At 53.8% G+C, this 19597-nt stretch overlaps 9 protein-coding genes across 9 annotated transcripts; 4 read left to right on the plus strand and 5 right to left on the minus strand.

Annotated features, from left to right (window-relative positions):
* Nucleotides 1–320: 320 nt before the first annotated feature.
* J4E83_003867 (uncharacterized protein) lies at nucleotides 321–2354 on the minus strand (the record flags this gene model as incomplete). The annotated part of the gene is made up of 1 exon (XM_049330800.1): nucleotides 321–2354. The coding sequence occupies one exon, from the start codon at nucleotides 2352–2354 to the stop codon at nucleotides 321–323; it is 2034 nt and encodes a 677-aa protein (XP_049190217.1).
* Nucleotides 2355–2467: 113 nt separating this feature from the next.
* Nucleotides 2468–3233, minus strand: J4E83_003868 (uncharacterized protein; the record flags this gene model as incomplete). The annotated part of the gene is made up of 2 exons (XM_049330801.1): nucleotides 2468–2727; nucleotides 3023–3233. 2 exons carry the CDS (start codon nucleotides 3231–3233, stop codon nucleotides 2468–2470), a joined length of 471 nt encoding a protein of 156 aa, XP_049190218.1.
* A 691-nt stretch (nucleotides 3234–3924) lies between these two features.
* On the minus strand, nucleotides 3925–4215 carry J4E83_003869 (uncharacterized protein; the record flags this gene model as incomplete). The annotated part of the gene is made up of 1 exon (XM_049330802.1): nucleotides 3925–4215. The coding sequence occupies one exon, from the start codon at nucleotides 4213–4215 to the stop codon at nucleotides 3925–3927; it is 291 nt and encodes a 96-aa protein (XP_049190219.1).
* Nucleotides 4216–4567: 352 nt separating this feature from the next.
* On the plus strand, nucleotides 4568–5096 carry J4E83_003870 (uncharacterized protein; the record flags this gene model as incomplete). The annotated part of the gene is made up of 3 exons (XM_049330803.1): nucleotides 4568–4606; nucleotides 4661–4784; nucleotides 4846–5096. 3 exons carry the CDS (start codon nucleotides 4568–4570, stop codon nucleotides 5094–5096), a joined length of 414 nt encoding a protein of 137 aa, XP_049190220.1.
* Nucleotides 5097–7300: 2204 nt separating this feature from the next.
* Nucleotides 7301–8362, plus strand: J4E83_003871 (uncharacterized protein; the record flags this gene model as incomplete). Its single annotated transcript, XM_049330804.1, has 1 exon — nucleotides 7301–8362. One exon carries the CDS (start codon nucleotides 7301–7303, stop codon nucleotides 8360–8362), a length of 1062 nt encoding a protein of 353 aa, XP_049190221.1.
* A 984-nt stretch (nucleotides 8363–9346) lies between these two features.
* On the plus strand, nucleotides 9347–12364 carry J4E83_003872 (uncharacterized protein; the record flags this gene model as incomplete). Its single annotated transcript, XM_049330805.1, has 5 exons — nucleotides 9347–9400; nucleotides 9480–9843; nucleotides 10011–11263; nucleotides 11311–12252; nucleotides 12302–12364. 5 exons carry the CDS (start codon nucleotides 9347–9349, stop codon nucleotides 12362–12364), a joined length of 2676 nt encoding a protein of 891 aa, XP_049190222.1.
* A 710-nt stretch (nucleotides 12365–13074) lies between these two features.
* Nucleotides 13075–14265, plus strand: J4E83_003873 (uncharacterized protein; the record flags this gene model as incomplete). The annotated part of the gene is made up of 1 exon (XM_049330806.1): nucleotides 13075–14265. The coding sequence occupies one exon, from the start codon at nucleotides 13075–13077 to the stop codon at nucleotides 14263–14265; it is 1191 nt and encodes a 396-aa protein (XP_049190223.1).
* A 388-nt stretch (nucleotides 14266–14653) lies between these two features.
* Nucleotides 14654–16081, minus strand: J4E83_003874 (uncharacterized protein; the record flags this gene model as incomplete). The annotated part of the gene is made up of 2 exons (XM_049330807.1): nucleotides 14654–15749; nucleotides 15825–16081. 2 exons carry the CDS (start codon nucleotides 16079–16081, stop codon nucleotides 14654–14656), a joined length of 1353 nt encoding a protein of 450 aa, XP_049190224.1.
* Nucleotides 16082–17131: 1050 nt separating this feature from the next.
* Nucleotides 17132–18881, minus strand: J4E83_003875 (uncharacterized protein; the record flags this gene model as incomplete). Its single annotated transcript, XM_049330808.1, has 2 exons — nucleotides 17132–18578; nucleotides 18634–18881. The coding sequence occupies 2 exons, from the start codon at nucleotides 18879–18881 to the stop codon at nucleotides 17132–17134; spliced, it is 1695 nt and encodes a 564-aa protein (XP_049190225.1).
* Between the last annotated feature and the right edge of the window lie 716 nt (nucleotides 18882–19597).

Here is a 19597-nt window from a genome sequence, read left to right on the forward strand (position 1 = left end):
TCACCAACCGGACGCGTTACGATGCACACATTCGCGACAAAAGTGGAACGAATGACCTATGACGCGAGGATCTATTTGGACAAGAATACATCAACTGTCTCTCACACAGGCCTGCCTACCCGGATATCCATTCCCAGTATTCCATCTCACCTCATCTCGTTCCATCCCGTCATCATCATTTCCTAGTAGGCCCATCAAAGCTCCAGTCTGGCTGCGCAATGTGTGCCGATAAAGTAAAGATGAGATCCTCCCCACTTTCTGATATCGAAAGCCGTTGAAAAGGAGCTTCTATTGGCACATCAGTACAACCCTATCTAGCTCTAGAGTTCTGTCAACGTACTCTCATCCTGCAGCTTCCGCGACACATTGGCACTCATCGAAGTCCTAGAGCCTGCTGTTAGTAAGCTATCACCAGGACCTTTTGGAGTCCGTGTCGTAGAAGTGTCAATACCTTGGCCCAATCTCCTCGCTAGTTCCTCTCTGAACGCCCTGTTCGGCTCTGGTCGATCATCGGCTTCTTCTTTTGCGGAGTAAGCGGTACTCCATCCACTAGCTCCTGACACTGGCAGACGGTTACCAGCGTCCCTGACTTGAGCTCGCTCGTGCTCTTCTACCTCGCGACTGTGTGCTGTTTCTTCGTACAATACCTTACCCGCTCTCGGGTCACTACTGTCATTCTTCTCTTCAGCTGCCACACTACGTAGTTTGCGTGGGCCAAGGATATCGCCAAAAATGGCGGCCATATTGGGTGGTCCTGCTGAGGGTGGTGGAGGGGACCCAGGTGGAGGTGGTCTTGCTGCTGCTGGTGGAGGCGGAGGTGGAGGTGGAACTGGAGGAGGGGGCGGTGGTGGCGGTGGTGGGATTGGGAGAGATGCCGCTTGCTGCGGAGCTGGCATCGGTATGCTTTGTAAGAATTCGGGTGAGAAACGATTTGGTGGCAAAGGAGCGCGTATTGCATGCGACATAATTGGTGACGACGACCCTGAAGCACCCTCTGATACATCCGAAGAAGGAGGTGTATCTGCGTATGAAGGTATAATAGCAGAAGGAGGCGTATCTGGGTATTGAGCGACAATAGTTGGAGAAGGAACGCGCTCTGGATACTGTGCAGCCATGATAGGCGAAGGGACGCTCTCAGCATATTGAGCTGCCATAACAGGGGAAGGGCGTGTGCCCAGGTACGGCACTTGATCATGAGCGAGCTGTTCATCATCCCCTCCATGCTCCAGATAATCATGGTCTCCATAATTTCCATAGCTCCCTGGCATCGGCGAACCTGGAGCGTGGTCGTAGAAGCCTGCTGCTGCACCATGTTCAGACGCCGGAGGCTGGGCCGGTGGTACATACCAGTCTTGCTCTTCCTCAGCAGGAGGTTGCGCATACCAGTCGTGCGCTACTGGAGCAATTGGGGCTGTACGATTGGGAGGAGTATTGCGCCGGATAGGTCTGCTCGGCTGTCTTGGAGCCGGTGGAGGAGGATATTTCGGAGCAGTAGGGGCCTGAGAATTGCGAGCCACCGGAGTTGACTGGAGAATGTGAGTCCCACTAGATGCAGGAGGCTGGACACGAACCTCGGGAACCAACGAGCTACGGTTCTTCTTCCTGTCTTCCTCTTGCCTTCGCTTCTCGGCTTGCCTTCGTTCCTCATCCTGCCTTCGCTTCTCGTCTTGCCTCCGCTTCTCATCCTGCCTCCGCTTCTCATCCTGCCTCCGCTTCTCATCCTGCCTCCGCTTCTCATCCTGCCTCCGCTGCTCATCCTGCCAGTACTTCTCATCCTGCCAGTACTTCTCCTCCTGCCTTTGTTCCTCGGTTTGCTTTCGCTTCTCATCTTGCCTTTGTCTCTCACGAAGCTCGTCTTGTTCACGGCGGGGAGTCCCACTAGCCGTAGGGGGCTCAACTCGAATCTCAGGAATCGGCGAGCTACGGTTCTTCTTCCTGTCTTCCTCTTGTCGTCGTTTCTCACGATATTCGTGTTCAAATCGTTTCTCGTTTTCACGGCGGCGCTCGTCTTGTTCATGACGATGGCGTTCCTTTGCTTCCTTTTCAGCAACCTTTTGTTTCAATTCATCGCCCCGCGTCTTTTCAGGCTTCCGTTCGGCCCATCTGACACGCTCTGGTTCGCTCTTTCGTATCTTCTCCCTCTCTCTCCTTGCGCCTTCCCTTGATCTGTGATTATATTCCTTCGCATCTGTCTTCATATTCTCCCTCTCTTTCCTTTCGCCATCTCGGAGTCTGTCACTGTAATCCTTCGCATCCGTCTTCTTCTTTCTCATCCCGTCAATGGCGTTCTCCAATGCGCCTTTGGTCCGATGGCCTGCTTCATGCTCGGCTTTGATGTGCCTATAGGTAGCCATGATATGATCCCCGAGACCCATGCCTATGCCGCCTTTGCTTTTGTACTCGGGTAAGCTACCGAACGGTGTGCCATCCGGTCCTTTCTGCTGCCTTGTTGGAGATTTCGATGCGCCTATGCGACCTGGACGATGATCCGGTTGTTTGGTACGTGAGCGGTCACGCTGATGTGAGCTCCGGTGCCCGCCAGACTTTCGACGATGAGATCGATGGGGTGTACGAGATCTTTTACGTTCTGTATGGTGTGCTTCCTTGCGTCCACGAGATCGCGATCGGGGACGAGGCTCAGGAGCCAAATCTTCCCATGATGTTTGATAACCGCTGCCGCCACTTCCTGGCCGATCTCCGGCTCCAGGCGATGGAGCGTCTGCCCTCCTATGGCCATCTTGCAAAGTATCTGCTGGTCCTGCACCACCGGTCATGTGATACTCAGAGTCATCGTTGTGAGGGGGCTCGGTGACTGGGTCGCGAATATCTCTGCCCCGGTCGCGTCGGTGAGATCTGGAGCGTCCATCCCGTGAGCTGTGACGGCGTCTTCCACGCTCTTCATCCCTTGATCTAGAACGGTGACGACGGTGTCGATGCCTGCCACTTGATTCATGACCATGTTCATCACCGCGCCTATGCCTACGGTGCCTCCTATGCCCATCCTTCCCACTTTCGTCCATACCGCCTCCCTTCCTATGTCTCCTGTGCTTCCCTTCTTCTTTCCCCTTCCCCTTCTCTTCTGCTGCCTTCTCTTCTTTGTAGCTTCGATACAACTTCACACCCTCAACCACAGCTTCGATGACCAGTTTTGCACCACTTTTGTCGTGACGTTCAGAGACCAGGTCTTGGACTTTTCCTTGAACTTGCTTGCGGTACGCGTCGTCGTCAGGCATTGGTGGTGCTCAGGTTGCGCGTCCGGATACATAGCTGGAAGGGAGTAAGTTGAGTTATGAAGGGAAAGCATGTGAAGCGGAAGGGTTGTGAATGTGATGATCATGGTATGAAGTGGCAGAAGCGGACGCCGCCGCTGGGAGTGTGGTTTGGGTTATGGAATGGAGTGCTGGGCTAGCAAACGCGGTGAATGTGTGAAGATGATGTGGCGTGAGCATGCAATGAACGAACGGGGTTCTGTCATGGATGGAAGTGCAAATGCGAACGAGACCGAGGTCCATTAGCCAGCATTCAGGATAAACACACCGATGCTCGATCTGCGGAGTAAGGGAATCGGGAGCGCTGAAGAATTGAGAAAGGGGTAGAGTTGATCTTATTAGAATTACGATATTGAAGCAGAAGTGGACTTCCCAGAGCTTAGCTCGTCGATTTCTTCTCGATTGTATTGTTGTGTCGTTCTCAGTAGGCGCGTCATCGCAGGCATTGCAGTCGTCGTGCTAGGAGTGTTCCAGAAAGACACTCCAGGTCCGCATGTTGGCCAAGTCCGAATGCCAAAACGCCGTTGGTATGCAGCCCATATCCATGTCCCTCAAGCCGTCTATGCTCCTTGTTCCCATCAAGATCATCCTCGTCCCTGATTTCACAGTATTACCACCCCCATTGCCATGCCCGTCCATCTTCCTATGCGTGCACCTACTCCTTCTTCTTCGCTTCGCCCTTTTTCACCCTGACGCCCTTGCCTCTGAAGTCGTTGGCGTCTAACGCATCTGTCTTCCCCAAGCCAAGGTCTTCAGCCTCCTTCTCTAATTGTTGCTTCTGTTTCTTTGCGGCCGCGTTGAGCAGGTATGGTCGGATGAGGAGGTATGCGCCCACGATAGCGATGATGCGAACCCAGCGCTGGGCGGTCATCTCTTCGAAAGACTTGATCGAGTTGTTGACCAGACGGTCCTTCCACTCGACCACGTTGTCAAGTACGTAGTCCATCTTGGCTATGTGATGTTTGTATTCGCGATTGTAGTTTTGTTGCGCAGTAGTGTGGAGGAGCGACGTCCGGGTGCGATTACGGCTTCGTTGGAGGGTGACGCGAGAGAAGTGTTCGGTGACTTTGTCGATAGACCGATGCGTGTGGAATTGTGCGTGAAAGGCGATGTTGACGAGGAAGTAATTGCGCGCAATAACAATAAATCACTCAAGCGTGGACCCCCAGGTGGCAGAACATGGGCGGTGACTTTCTCCCCGGTCATCACCGAGGCCCCGCTATTGGCCCGCGTTAGGCGCGTCGCGTCACTCGTCTGGCCGGCAATTACACGCGATTGAAGTTCAACCACGAGGCGATATGGCGTCAAACGATGATGCCAAAGCAGAGCGCGAAGAGGTAGAGAACTCATTGTTTCAATTGATGATAAGGTCGAGCTGACAATCTGCACAGCGGCTCAAGTCGGCCCTCTGGTACTCAATCGGCCAGTTCGTTGACGAGAAGACGTTGGAGAACGACCTGAATGCAACACCTCAGTTCATCGGTGCGCTTACTGAGCTTGTTTATACCCAAATCGGTACGATCTACCTCGAGCCCTCAGATACTGCTTAGACTACAGGGTGCTTACACCATCACAGCAAACACAGCCCGCGACCTCGAAGTCTTCTCCAAACACGCCGGTCGTAATACAATTAACACAGACGACGTACTGCTGCTTGGGAGACGAAATGAACAACTGCAAGGCTTGCTGGAGAAGGAGCTTGAGGACATCAGAGCTGCAGAGGGTAGAAAGGCAGACGGGCAGCCAGTTGCTCGCGCACAGCCAGCCGCGGCAGGGAAGAAGCGAGGTAGGCCTGCTGGTACTGGCAAGGGCAAGGCGAAAGCCTGAATATACTCGGGGAATTATGTATGGACATGCCTGAATGGTCATTGCGCTCGGAGTTTTGGAGTTGTGGTACGATACCCTCGAGCACGCCTAGTGAAGGCATGCTCTGCACGTACATCTTGTGCAAACAATCATGATCGGACATTTTACCAGCCAACAACCAAAACTACAATAGTCATGCTCAACTACTGACTTCATCTGTGGTTGAGACTACTCGGTGCGGCCAGTATGATACCCCAAGGCTAGCCCCTGCATCCGAGGGAAAGCGCCGGTACGCCAATCGTTCGTCAGCACGCCGCGCCTTCCAAACCCGTCGTCCCCAGGCTTCTTCTCACCACCACTGCATTCGTCGACATGTGTTATTCAGCCGTGGAAACGATACATAGGCGCACGAAAGCGATGAATCGTTTGCTAATGACTCTTTCCGTAGGCTAATTGCAATAGATCATTGTTTGCGGACGCCACGCTGTTCATCAGATGCAGTGCCTTTATCTGCATTGTCCGCACTTGAATTGCTGCAGCAGTCAAGCTCCGCATTGTTATATTGTTACAATCACTAAAAGGCCGGTCCTCTTTTGTTGCACTTACAGATCTTCCAAATATTCGCCTCCACCATGGACGCCCAAAACCGAAAAACGTCATTAGATGTGGCTTCCATCGAACTGGGGAGCCTGCCTTCACCAGCTCCAACATACAGCTCCACGTTCCTTTCGTATACCGCTCCTCATACGCCCCAAAACGCCACTTTTGGTTCAGCACCAAAAGGTGGCGCCTCGTACAACCCCTACCATTACGCCACGCATGAGTCGCCTTCTTCGATCCCGCGTTACAGCAAAGCAGCTTCAAAGGAGATGGAGGAAGCTCAGGTCAAGCCCGACTACCAGGACACAAACCACCCCCACTTTGCGCAGTCTTTAGGACCGGGTTTCCCAACCTCACTGCCTGCACGGAGTCGAATGCCGCGAAAATGCATCCTTGTGCCGTGGGTACTTTTCGCCATTTTCTTCCTCATAACGCTGTGGTTTACTTCGATCTTAGCTGGCGCACGGTTTCTCTCCATCATCCATCCGACATTGCCAGTTTCTACAGTGCAGGGGATTCATATCTACGTCAATGGAGAAGTGCTTCAAGGGAGCGTCTCTGTCTCTACTAGAACTCTCGCATTGCCCACAGACACTGTTACTTCCACTGCAAATACTCCAAGCCCAACGGCACCGATATCCGAACCAATGCCTGACATGGGCAAGGAAATGGACGGTCTTTCTACGGTGCTTGAAGGACGTACCGTACCAGCGCCTACAGGTTTCATCTTCAAAAGACGAGCCCCATGAGGAAGACATTTTCTCCGACTGAGGTGCTGCCCCACTGCAGGCGCCGGAGCAGCGCGTCATGAAGTGCAGCCTCATCAAAGGCAGTGAACCGTAGATTGCTTTTGCAATGAAAATCGTTCACATGAATCATACGCATTCTCAAGCACATATTACTCTTTTCTTTTAAACCACCGACTAGTGCATCAACGCAGTCTTGTGAAATTTCTCCGGATATCACACAATCCGTCAGCTGCGTCTACAAGCTTCGGCAACAAGAACACCGAAGTTTTCATGTTCATCGCGACTCGCTGCAGGATCGTGTTCCCAGCGAACCGCTCTCGCAGTGTTTTGAAACATGCGGCTGCACAGTTGAAACGGATTCGCTAACCCAAAGTAGCGAGACTGGAAACGCTCGCTTCCCAGCATCTCCACCACCATGCCCACCCAATCTCGGATGGTGCCTGTCGCATAAACAAGCATCGCGGACGACGCCCAAAAAGGGCAGACTAGCACTTCATCTAGATGTACCGCTGGCGTGTCGCCTCTTGGCATCTGTCAAGGCGATGTCGTTCCCGTTGCCAGTGGCTGGGATAGCGTGAACGGGTGTCATGGAGGATTCCAGGCGGTTTGTCCTGATCTCCGGGACTATTAATCTCATGCCAGGCGCCTAAGACAGGGAATAGATCTGCGTGAGGTGAGTACAAAAGCTGCCGTCGTCCTGATTTCTCCAACTCATCATTCCACCAGGCCAGTCCTTTCTTGCACAACACTCGTTCCGGTTTTTGCCAACTTCATTCTTTACACTACATTCATTTCGTGATCAGGCATCACTAGCATATCTTTGCATACCAAGTCACTGTACATATCACACCGACGACACAACTTTGAAACTTCAAGATGTTCACCAAGGCCGTTTTCACCAGCGCTCTCCTCTCCGCCGTCTCGGCTCACCAGAACCTTCACCAGCTCTGGGTCAACGATGTCACCCCCGGTTACCAGGTCGGCATCCGGATGCCACCTTCCAACAGCCCCGTCACCGACGTAACCAGCGACGACATCGTTTGCAACGTCGGCGGCTCCAAGGTCCCCTCCGGTGTCGAGACCGTTGCTGCCGCTGAGGGTGACACAATCAAGGTCCAATGGGACCAGTCCGGCCACCCAGGTCCTATCACCCACATGCTCTACGGACCCGTCGACGATGCTGCCCAGGCTACCGGTATCGGTGCCGGATGGTTCAAGATTGACGAGCTCGACCAAGTCGACGGCAAGTGGGCCAACGAGATCATGGGGGCGAACAACATGACCCACGAGTTCGCTCTCCCCACCGGTCTTGCCAGCGGCGAGTACTTGCTCCGTTCGGAGATGCTGGCACTTCACAGCGCCCAGACCGTCGGCGGTGCTCAGTTCTACATTGGCTGCATGCAGCTCAAGATCACTGGTACCGGCAGCGAGGGCTCATGCACACCTACCATTGAGCTCCCCGGCGCCTACAAGGCTGAGGACAAGAATATCTACATCCCCGACATCTACAACGGCTTCGACGCGACCACGTACAAGGCTCCTGGTGGCGCCGTTGCTTCCTGCGGTGGTGCCGGTGGTGCTAAGCCATCTGCTCCTGCTGCTAACTCGACCGTCCCTGTCTCTTCTCCCGCCGCCGCCGCCTCTTCTGTCGTCGTTGCCGAGACCAGCGCCGCCGCTCTCCCTACCCTCGCTCCTGCCCGCCCCTCGATGAACGCTACCATCCCCAGCGCTGCCCCCGAGGCCCCCACCACCTTCGCTACTCTCGTCAAGCCTTCTGCCGGTATCGCTGCCCCCACCGGTGCTGTTCCCTCTGGAACTGCTGGTGCCGCTAAGCTCTGGTACCAGTGCGGTGGCCAGGGATGGACTGGCCCAACTGCCTGCGAGGGCACTGCCAAGTGCGTCAAGCAGAACGACTTCTACTCCCAGTGCCTCGCCTAAGGGAGAGGTTCTGAGACAAGAGATGGCTATGAGATTAATCGGGAGAAGGAGATGAGCTGGAAACTTTGATTGGAGATACCTTCTTGATGTTCATGTATATACCTTGACTTTGCAATTCTACTTCACATTACTTATTGTTCAAACCCTTTTCTGAAGCATGCGTGACGTAGACCCCCCGTGGCACGGATTTGCTGACGTGAAGCAGAGATGGCGGGCTGAGACGCGGCCGTTGCACAAGAGGAAGGGGCGTCATCAACAGGTGGCCGGACAGGAAGGAACAAAGGAGACTTCCTTCTTGTTCGAGAACGTCGGACGTCCGGCCCCTGAGTGACGTCGTGCCGTGTGCTGATTCTTTTGCAGTCGCGGACGATCAGGTCGAAAACCAAAAATAGTGCCGAATGCCTGTCGCGTGTGGGCGACGGTGTAAGGCACGATTCGCAGGGCGGGCGGAGGACGAACAAGCGGCGGCGTTAGTGCATGTTTCAGATTAACCTTATGTATGGCAGGCCATGGTGGGCTGTTTGTACCACCACGGCGCGTCTTGTGAACAGCTGGCCTGGCGGTGCGGCTGCATATGCACAGCAGCCAGGCATGAAGGGGGCGACGTCATGCAGCGTGTCAGAGCCTGAGATGTCACGGACTTCGTCTTCCATGGCCGGCCGTTGTTGGTGACGGACGGGGGTGTCGGTGTCGCTGTGGCTCCTCAGTGGCTTCCCCGAAGTTCAAGGCCGCGGCCAGGGTGCCAGGGTCGTGCTCCACTCTCTCTAATTCACCAACCCACGTCGCTGTCCCGCTCCTAATTCCCCATCACCACCACAACACCGCCGCGCCTCCCGACTTGTGCCCCGACGCCCGAGCAACACTACGTCTTAATCTCTATTCTCTACACACGCCCACGCTACACGTTCCGCACGTCGACGGCAGCTGCCTTTCAAGATACCCTCGACCGACCCGCAGTAGCCTACACCGCCAACCCTTGCAAATATGGCGGACAAGACCGAAAGACCCACGAGCTCACACAGTTCCGACAAAGACGGCGTAAGCAATGCCTGTTTGAACCTGGCGGCAGCGGAGAGCCTCACTGTGCGAGTTTGCTAACACGCGTGCGGCGGTGTAGGACGACTTCGAAGACGCTTCTGAGATTACCCCTCGCCCCGACTCACACTCCGAACGATCGCAGTCACGGTCACGCTCCCTCCTACAGCGAGAGTCGTCCAACTCCACCGTACAAGCCGGCAAACCAGTCTCGCCCAACCCTGCAGTACCAAAACTGCCCAAAGAGGAGAGCGACGACAGCGAGGAGGATGACGACGATGATGACGACGACGAGGATGAGGACGAAGATGACAGCGACGAGTCAGAGAGCGAACCCGAAATCGTCAAAAAGCCTACCGAGACTGCACCGGCAGCCAAGTCACCACTCTTGACTGGACACAGGGTCTCAGTCACCTCAGACATGGACGACGTGTCGTTGGATAGTGGTGAGTACACCCACTCTGTTTGGCATAATCTAGGGCTATGTGATGTGTGCATGCTCGGCGAATCATGCTTCAAGAGCGAGGGCGCCCCGCATCCATTCACTCCGTAGCCACAAATGCGTCACGCGCGAATGCATGCTGAGCGCAGAACCTGAGCTGACTCCCTACAGAAGGCTCCAAGGCTGCCGGCATACTCCCCAAACTACCACCGCGAGACTCTCGAGACTCCACAAGCTCCGCAAGTGGCCTACAAGGCCTTTCAGGCACAATGGCACCCGTAAAATTCCCCCCTCCACCCGCACCGCCCGCCGTACAAGAGAAAGAGAAACCCGCGCCAGCACCGACGACCAGGAAGCTCACAGGCCCCTTTGCGTGGCTTTCGAGGAATAGTTCCAGCAAGAAGCCCGAGTCTCCACCCACAACTACAACAACTGCCGAGCGACGTCATACTGGGGCATCTATTGCAACCATCGGCAGCAATCCTGAGCTCACGTTGAGCAGGATCGAAGACGAAGGAGACATGGGCTCCAAGAACAGATCAAGCCAGGGCAGCCTGCGAGATCGCTTCAAGATTCTGCGGATGAGGGAAGAAGCGGGCATAACACTGGATGACACAACCGGAGAAGGCAGTCCAGCAGCAGCATTAGCATCACCAGGCCTCGGTCTCGGCATTGCCAGCCCCAACCCTCTAGCTGAGGAAGAGCCAGGAAGTCCTCCAGCGCTCGCAAAGCAGCCTACAATAAATCCCAAGTTGGCCCCCGGTACTGCTTCTGGTTTCGCCGCTGGCCCGGCAGGAGATGCGGCTGAGCCTGTCGACTGGGATCTATGGCAGTCAGTGGTCAATGAGGGTCCAGCCGCAATCGCGCGTACCAGCTCCGAAGAACTGAACCGCGCCATCGCCAGCGGTATCCCTCAAGTCATCCGTGGTGTTATCTGGCAAGTGCTGGCGCAAAGTAAAAGCGAAGAGCTGGAGAGCATGTACAGAGAGCTAGTTGCTCGTGGAACAGACAAAGAATATATGAGCGTCAGGAACAGCACTGTCAGCACCGGCCAAGCCAGTGCGAACGGAAAGGACTCCGTCGCTTCTTCCTCGTCTTCTGTGCATTCCGACTACTCGAGCCCGGCCACAACAGCCGCTAGCACGACCGCACCATTAGGCTCGCCATCACTCACCTCGGACGAAGATCCCATCAAAGTGCAAGCGAGGCTTGCGGCGGAAAAGAAGCAGAATGCAGTCACCATCTCGAAATTAGAGAAGGTCATCAAGCGCGATCTCGGAGCCCGAACGAGCTACTCCAAGTACCTCATGGCAGCTGGGCTACAAGACGGTCTCTTTGGCATCTGCAAAGCCTATGCTCTGTACGATGACGCTGTTGGTTACGCTCAAGGCATGAACTTCATCGCTATGCCTCTGCTTTTCAACGTAAGCTATCACCCTTGTGATAATCGTCGCTTTACTAACTTTGGTAGATGCCTGAGGAAGAAGCTTTCAGTCTTTTCGTTACGCTCATGAACAAATATCGTCTGCGCGACCTCTTTGTGGCTGATATGGCTGGACTCCATCTGCATCTTTACCAGTTCGAACGTCTTTTGGAAGATCTGGAGCCCGCTCTCTATTGCCATCTTCGTCGAAGAGAGGTCAAGCCCCAGCTTTACGCAACGCAATGGTTCCTCACGTTGTTTGCATACCGATTTCCGCTGCAGCTCGTCTTGCGCATCTACGACCTGATACTCAGCGAGGGTCTTGAGTCTGCTATCTTGAAGTTCGGCATCGTACTAATGCAGAAGAACGCCGAAACGTTGCTAGGTATGAAGGACATGTCTACCCTGACCCAGTTCCTCAAAGAGCGGTTGTTCGATGTCTACATCGACAAAGCTCCGTCGGCCAATTCCATTCTCGAGAACGGCTTCTTCGGTTCGACGGCCGGTATCGACAAGGAGATTTATCGCGCCGATACCCTCGTCAAAGATGCCGTTTCTGTCAAGATTACGCCGGAGATGCTCAAGCAATACACCGCTGAGTGGAAAGAACAGCAACGTGTGGAAAAGGAGCGCGAGACTGAACTTCATGGATTGAAAGACAAGGTCACGCATTTGGAGCAAAAGGTTCGGTCTTTGGAGCATCGTGCTGAACAGTCCGACATGGAACATGTCCAGGTCGCTTCTGAGCTCATCAAGACCAAGGTCGAGAATGAGAACTTCGCTGAAGAAAACGAAACTTTGAAGACCAAGGTCTTGGAACTACAGAAGATCGTCGACACCCAACCTGCCGAGGTTGAAGCACGGCTGAAGAGCGAAATGGAGACTGTCATGCAAAAGAACATTGTCGTCCACAACGAGAACCGCAACTTAGAAGACTCGATGGCCGAGATGGAGAAGGAGTTGGTCGATGTCAAGATGCAATGGGCTACAGTAAGTTGCAACCCAGTTCGATGTTGGGCACTGCTAACCAGTCTTCTAGATCAACGAAGAGCACGAAGCGCTCAAGCAAAAGTGGAACAACATTTCGCAGATGATGAAGTAAGCCCGATAGTGGGCTCATTCTTGCATCAAAGGCATCGGATTGACTTGCATACAGCACGCAAGCGCCGCCACCCGTTGGGGATCAGATCTATTCTGTCGCGTCGATCGCCCCTTAATTCGTTTCTAATGTCTATATACATGTCCGCCCCGCACGATGACACTTCTTGCGGGGCCTTGTTGCGCGTTATGCTTTGGCATCATCAGTTTCGCATCACTATCTATACCTGTAGCTTGATGGGACGGATGGAAATGCCTTCACTTGGATACGATCAGAATTGGACAGCTCGCATGGCATGGAAGCAAGGTGTTTAGGAAAGTGGCGATTGAATAAGCATACGTCTATCTCTATAGACTCATGGAAGGTGTTTCTCGCTGTGTTTCGTTGGCTTGTAGTATCTTATGACGGAAGCCTAAGTTATTAGATCATCAATAGAAGCACGAAATAATTCAGCAGATATGTACATGCTTGCTGCCAGCGAATGTCACAATACTATAGATATCGTTCATGCAGCTTTCGACCTACCATTCTTGTCATTTGCTACGCAAGCTGTGACCTTCCAGGCACAGCACAGTATCAGTCCATGCCACATCGGGAAACCACAGTGAAGCACTAGTCTTCGCTTATCTTATCGTGAACCCTGCAGGAAAAAGTTACCCAACCCCACAGTCATTCTGCAACTCAGATCGACGACGATACAATCGCAATTGAAGATGGCCGAACAAGCGACAGAAGAAGATATCCTCCTCGCCAAGCGCATCATCTCGGCGGCAGAGCGTCACGATGTGCCGGCGTTGACCGTCCTGCTCAAGGATGGCTCGGCAAACGTGCAAGACCCCACAGCAACAGTATCAACATCACCACTCCACGCAGCAATCGCAGCATGCGGTAAGGCTGAAGACGGAAAGGAGGCTGGCGATGCTGCCATCCAAACCGTAGAGACTCTCCTCCAAAACGGCGCCATCTGGAACGACCTCAACAAGGAAGACGAAACACCAGGATGCATCGCCCTCCGCCTAGGCCAAAAGAAGATCTACGAAATGATGGTCGAAGCCGGTGTCCGCGCTGAGATCCTCTTCGCGCGCCTAGAAGCCCTCGGCATGGGCGACAACGACGTGGAGGAAGCATTCGAAGAAGACACCACCGAGCAACCCGCCGCCAAGAAGCAAAAGGTCTCCGCCGAAGACGCCAAAGCAGTGGAACAAGTCGTCGACGAGAAAATTCTCGACGACGTCTCCTTAGACAACAAAGCATACCTAAAATCCCAACTCCGCTACAAACCCGGCATTCTCCTCGACGAATCCGACAACGCCGTCATGATGGACTGGGAAACGCAAATTATGCAACGCCACGCCGAGACTCTGATTCCCAAATCCGGTCTTCGCACTATGAACGTTGGCCATGGGATGGGTATCGTTGACACGGCGATCCTCACGCATGACCCCGCGGAGCACCACATTATCGAAGCGCACCCGCAAGTGCACCAGCGGCTGCGTGAGCAAGGCTGGTACGACAAGCCCAATGTCAAGATCCACGAGGGCAGGTGGCAGGACATCCTGCCCAAGTTGGTGGAGCAGGGTGTTGTGCTAGATGCGATTTACTACGATACTTTTGCCGAGGATTACAAGGCGCTCAAAGAGTTCTTCGCGGAGTATGTGGTTGCGCTTTTGGCCAAGGATGGAAAGTTTGGGTGGTATAATGGTTTGGGGGCTGATCGCCAGATCTGCTATGATGTTTATACCAAGGTTGCTGAGATGGATCTGTATGAGGCGGGCTTTGATACGCAGTGGGAGGATATCGATGTGCCCAAGGGACTGCATGGGAGTGATCAGTGGGAGGGAACTAGAAGGCCGTACTGGACGATTGATGTTTACAGGTTGCCTGTCAACACTTTCGTTAAGTAGATGGCGGGTAGGATGAGAGTGGACACGTTTATTACACAGCACGTCAAGCCCTACGAGAACACGAACCAAAAGTACTGCAATGATGAATGACGCAATGAAGTGTATGTCTAGCAACTACCTTATTGTCTTCATCCCTGCGATCCAACACTGTCCCACAGTCGGCCTGGTCGTGCACCGACGCACAATATCAAACCCAGAAACAGCAATGCCCTTACTTCATGCAAGGAAAACGTTGAACAACCTGGAACCTAGGTTGACCTTAGGTCTTCTACTTTGCCCAACTATAACTCAGTGTAGTCTGCTGACCTGTTCAGGTTATATGTAGTATAACGTGGGTTGTTGTTCCTGGGGCGAATTCGCAGGCAACGATGTACATCATGTAGCCCTACTAAGCTCCGGGTGCGTCGTCGTTGACGGCTTCGTCGGAAGTGGGAGGCTGGCTGACTATGGCTGGGACATCTTGTTGGGCAGCTTCTTCGTTGGCCGGGACGACTTGGATGTTGGAGCCGGCGAAGTCATAGAATTCATTTTGGTCCGCGGGAAAAGCTCCTGCCACTTCTGGGGGGTTCTGGTCGTTTGGTATAGCACGGGTAATCTGCAATTCTCCGTTTGCATCGAGAATGTACCTTGGGTCATGGACTCCCGCTTCACCTGGCAGGAAGTCATCGACAGCGGGTCCATGTTCTGCGTTTATGTTCTCGTCGTCGCGCTCCGCGTCGTCTTCACCGTCATCTTCCCCCTCGTCTCCATCCTCACCATCGTCTTGCGGGTGTGGAGTCGGAGGCGGAGGATGAGGATTGAACTGATCGAACAAAATGCCCTGGTTTTCGAACAACTCGATGCGATGCTGATCCAAAGCGTCTTCGCGGGGCCCATGAGGAAGCATATTGACAATAGCGCGTTGGTCGGGAGTCAGATGTTGCAGGACTTCCCACTCAGGATCATTTCGCGCATCACCTTCCTCCTCGTCATCTTCATCGTCATCATCAGCCTGACGCTGCGCCTCGTCTAGTGCACGAGCACGCAGGATTTCTTGACGACGAGTGAGACCTTCACGACTGAGGCCACTATCACGGTGGAAGCCGTCCTGGTTATATCCTTCCTCATCGTACTCCGCGGGTCCGTATTGCGGGCAGCCGTGCATCCCAGGCCAGTTCTCACCGCAGATGTAACAGAACGAGTTGCCGCACTCGCAGGTAATATGATTGCATGCCTCGGCCAACTCCACAGTTGCGCCGCAAACGAAGCACTCTTGGTAGCCCTTCTCGTTCGCAGTCTGCTTGAACTTCTTGTCGTCCTCGTTCTGGTCGCACTTGTGGTTCTGGGTTCCCTGGTCGAGCAGCGTCCTGCACTTGACACAGGTCAACTTTCCGCACTCTTCGGCCTCGCAGATGGCATATGTGATTTTCGATTCGGGATCTTCGACGTGGTTTCCGGGGGGTAGGAACTTCGCGCAAGCTAGGTTTGCGCAGTATGTGCGGAATCTGTTCAAGTGTTAGCTTAATTCAAATATGTTACTCGCACGTCGACCCGTCCAGCTTTTTTCGTTTAGGACTTACTTTGCCAGGATTGTGTACTCGCCCTGCTGTTTCACCTGGTACGCCCAAGAAACCTCCCACGGCAGATAGTCCTCATATTCGTCTAACACAAACATAACATCGCAGCACTGCGGCGGGTATAGACTCTCGTTGTTTGTCGCATTCTCGAAAAAGCTAGCGAGATCGTCGGCGCAGACCAAATGGCGTTTGCATGGAGCTTCGATAAGTAGTTCGCTTTCGCTCTCCTCTGTGCCGCAGATGACACAGCTCTTAGACATGATGGCTGATGTGGTTGAGTATGGTGTGGATTCCTATCAGTTAAAGAGGGCTGCGAGGATGATCGTTCGTGGGTACGTCGCGCGCCGTGGTAGAGTGGTAGAGTGAGTTCGGTACCGGGCGAGAAATAGTTCAGGCGTGTGGAGATTGTGTAGAATTAAGGCAGCACGTAGTGTGCGAGGCGAGTGACTAATTCACAAGGGTAGGATTCACGCCCAAGGTGAAGTGAATGCCGACAGACTTGGACCCGACTAGCTAGCCCTGAATGCGGTGTGAAGGAAGCTTTGTACCTCTTCACATATCCTGATAAAACAACGACCGATCAGTCCGATCGCAGTTAATGACCGTTGCTTTGAAGACAGACGGCATCCACAAAATGGCAAAAAAAACCGGTTCCCTTGTTGCTGTATGGTATGATGTACGAGAGAAAGATGACGCGACAAAACATGCGCAAAATGGAAGCAAAATGTAGGTTGATGAATGCTAGCTGAAATACCAACAAAATCACAGCAGCTCACTGAGAAGACATATAAGGGAAGTGCATCCCGATATCAAAGCTCGAGATGCCCATAACGGGAATGCCAGGCAGCCATCGGCCGGGCGCAGGGGTCGACTCGCAAAGCCATGTGTGCAGCCTGGAAAAGACCCACACAGTGCGATGGCTGACTATCCAGGCAGATTCTATATAGGGAATGATGAAGAGTCCGAGGTGGCATCAGGAATGTGTGGTGAATGACAGGGTCCAGAAATCGTGACGCGACGTCACGTGGAATTTTAGCCGGCCTGATCGTGCACGGATGCACAACATCGAATCGAGAGACAGCGATGCCCTTACCTGTCTCCTTCCAACGCACAACGACACATCTACGCCACCTCATGTCTCGCACTACGATAACGTCGATTGATTTGCCGCGTCTTTATCATGATAAAAGTGGCCCATCGCTACATGCATCGACAAGTGGAGGATTTGGTAAGAGTTCATAAGTTCTTGAACTGAGAGAAGCCCAGGACGATAAGTTGTATGTACAAGAAGATTAAACTACGCGACACCCCTACGCACGGCACATGCGTCCGTCTTTGCTGACCTTCCAAGCCTCACTACCAACACCCTTGAGGATGTAGAGAACATCCTTAGGGTCGTACTTCTTCTTGATGTCCTTCAGCTTGTCATAGTTCTTGCCAAAGAAGGTCTCCTTCCAGTTCGGCTGCTGGAAATCTGCCTCATTAAGGTATGAGCCACTGCCCGGAGTAATGGCTTCAATCTTAGGCATGAGCTCGTTGGTCATCTTCTGCTGAGCTGCCTCCATGGTGGCCCAAGGAGCGGTGGAATCCCAGTTTGTGATAAGTTGCAGCTGGATCATGGCGTCTCTCCATGCGGGCATTACGCCATTGTCGGCGACTCCAGCGGGCTTCTTGTAGTTTGCTGAGCTACCAGCAAGCAAGACGCCTTCTGCGGCAAGCTCTTGGTAGACCTTGACAAGGTCGGCGGTCTTGTTCTCGACCACAGTTCGGGGAATGAGACGGCCACCAAACTGGTATCGGTTGACTTCGTATGCGCCGCGTGGGAGAGGGCCCATGTAGCGATCGAAGTGGTCGCGGTAAGACAGCTCGCTGTAGACGATTGGGGGCGTGATGCCGAGATCTGTAAGAGCTTTGGCATAAGGCGCAAGCACCACGTCCTTGACGTAGGCAGCTGTTGAGTCCCAGACGGTGACGGGCTTGATCACAATGTACTGAGTGCTGACCAAGAAGACGACCATAGCACCAGCGTCGATCATCGCTGGCAAGAGCTCAATCAGCTTGGCAGTTGCTGCGGCGTACTTCTCGGGGGTGGTGGACGAGGCGAGAAGCTGCATAGCAGCACCACCAACCTGCTTGGCTGGGTATGCTCGTACAGTCAATGAGAGGACGATAGCATATGTGCCACCACCACCTCCGCTGAGAGCCCAGTAAAGGTCGGCGTTCTCGGTTGCTGAAGCAGTGAGCATCTTGCCCTCAGCAGTCACGACCTCGAAGGACAAGGTCTGATCAGCAGCAAGCCCGAACTCAGTGCTGAGCACCGAGTGTCCACCACCTTGGGTAAATCCTCCTGCTAGACCGACAGTAGCGCATTCACCAGACACAACACTCATGCCTTGCTTGTGCACTGCCTCGAGCAACTCGTTGCCCATCACTCCAGCGCCAACGGTGACCGACGGGCCAGTGTAGTGCTCATCGGACCAGTCGCCGAAGGCGATGTTCTTGAGACTTTGGGTCCAGATGGCTAGAGCGCCGGCTCCGGTAGATCTTCCAAGGAAATCATGCCCAGTGTTCCGCACAACCACACGAATTTTCTGAGCTTTGGCGAACTCAAGAGCAGAGACGACATCCTCAGCCTCGGTAGCTTTGACAGAGTACGAAACGTAGTTGCCCAGAGTGCACGGGATGCTCCTATCGGAGAATGGATCGCAGCTCTGATTGGCAAAGTACGACTGCATTATCGAGTGGGAAGACGGGGTGCTGCCAAGAGTATTAGAGTTCTACCCCAACATGTAAACGGAGCTCTTGCACTTACTGTATCAGCGGGTTGAGCCATGATGACTTCAATGCGTCGCAAGCGTCGGCATCGTATGTCGGATCGTGACACGGGGAGCCAATTGGGACAGTGGCTACGAGCTTCCCGTTCACGGTCGAGTTCAGTGTCGACCACGCGTTATCGGATGGCCAGTCGGCATCGCTTGGCAGACGGTAACAATCCTGGGCGCTTCCAAAGCGAGCAAGGAGTAGGGCTCCAAAGAGCGCAGCGTTGTCGATGAGCCTCATCTTGTCTTGAAAGTGCTTGATGGCAGTGATGAATACCAAGAGCCTTGTCCCGACCCTCATATATAGCCATTGTTCCCCTTACTATCGTTTTCGCATTGCCACATGCTATTCTTCTCATCTCGGAGACCATCTCAAAGAAGAAGACTTAGAATATGTCTGCTTCCTCTGTAGGTTACAACGCCGACAGAGTCCACTTGAGACATTGTGCCACATGCCGATATCAATGCAAGGAATAGCCATGCACTGGGCTGGAAGCCGGCGAAAACCTCGTGCGGGAATCGATGGCCGCACGCGAGAATGACTTACTGCAGGGCAGAGTGGGCCAACCGATGAATGGGGGATTCGCCGGGTGGCCTAACGCTTGGGGGTGGACCCTCAACGACGGATTGCTCGCTAGGATTGAGCTTCATGAAACCGTGGGATTCGTCCTCAGGCGACACAGTGTGGCGCCAGGAACCGGCGGGCGTGCAGATCTTGGCGGGCATTCGTCGTCTTGGAACGTTCGGAGGGAACCTCATTTCGGCAGCCGTGCAGCGAACGAGATGTCTAGGTGCGCACTGAGCAGCTGTTATCGCTCCACGTGCTCGCCCGCCTCCAGACCTCTGCCATTGCGCCATGCTCATCATCGCCCTTTCTGTCACATATTCGAAAGTCTAAAATTATCCTCCGTTGGTCATGGATGGTGGACGTTGTCGTTCAGGTTTTACCGTGGTTTT

Source organism: Alternaria metachromatica (assembly GCF_023757995.1).
Source record: "Alternaria metachromatica strain BMP 0045 chromosome Unknown scaffold_6, whole genome shotgun sequence".
Taxonomy (NCBI): Eukaryota; Fungi; Ascomycota; class Dothideomycetes; order Pleosporales; family Pleosporaceae; genus Alternaria; species Alternaria metachromatica.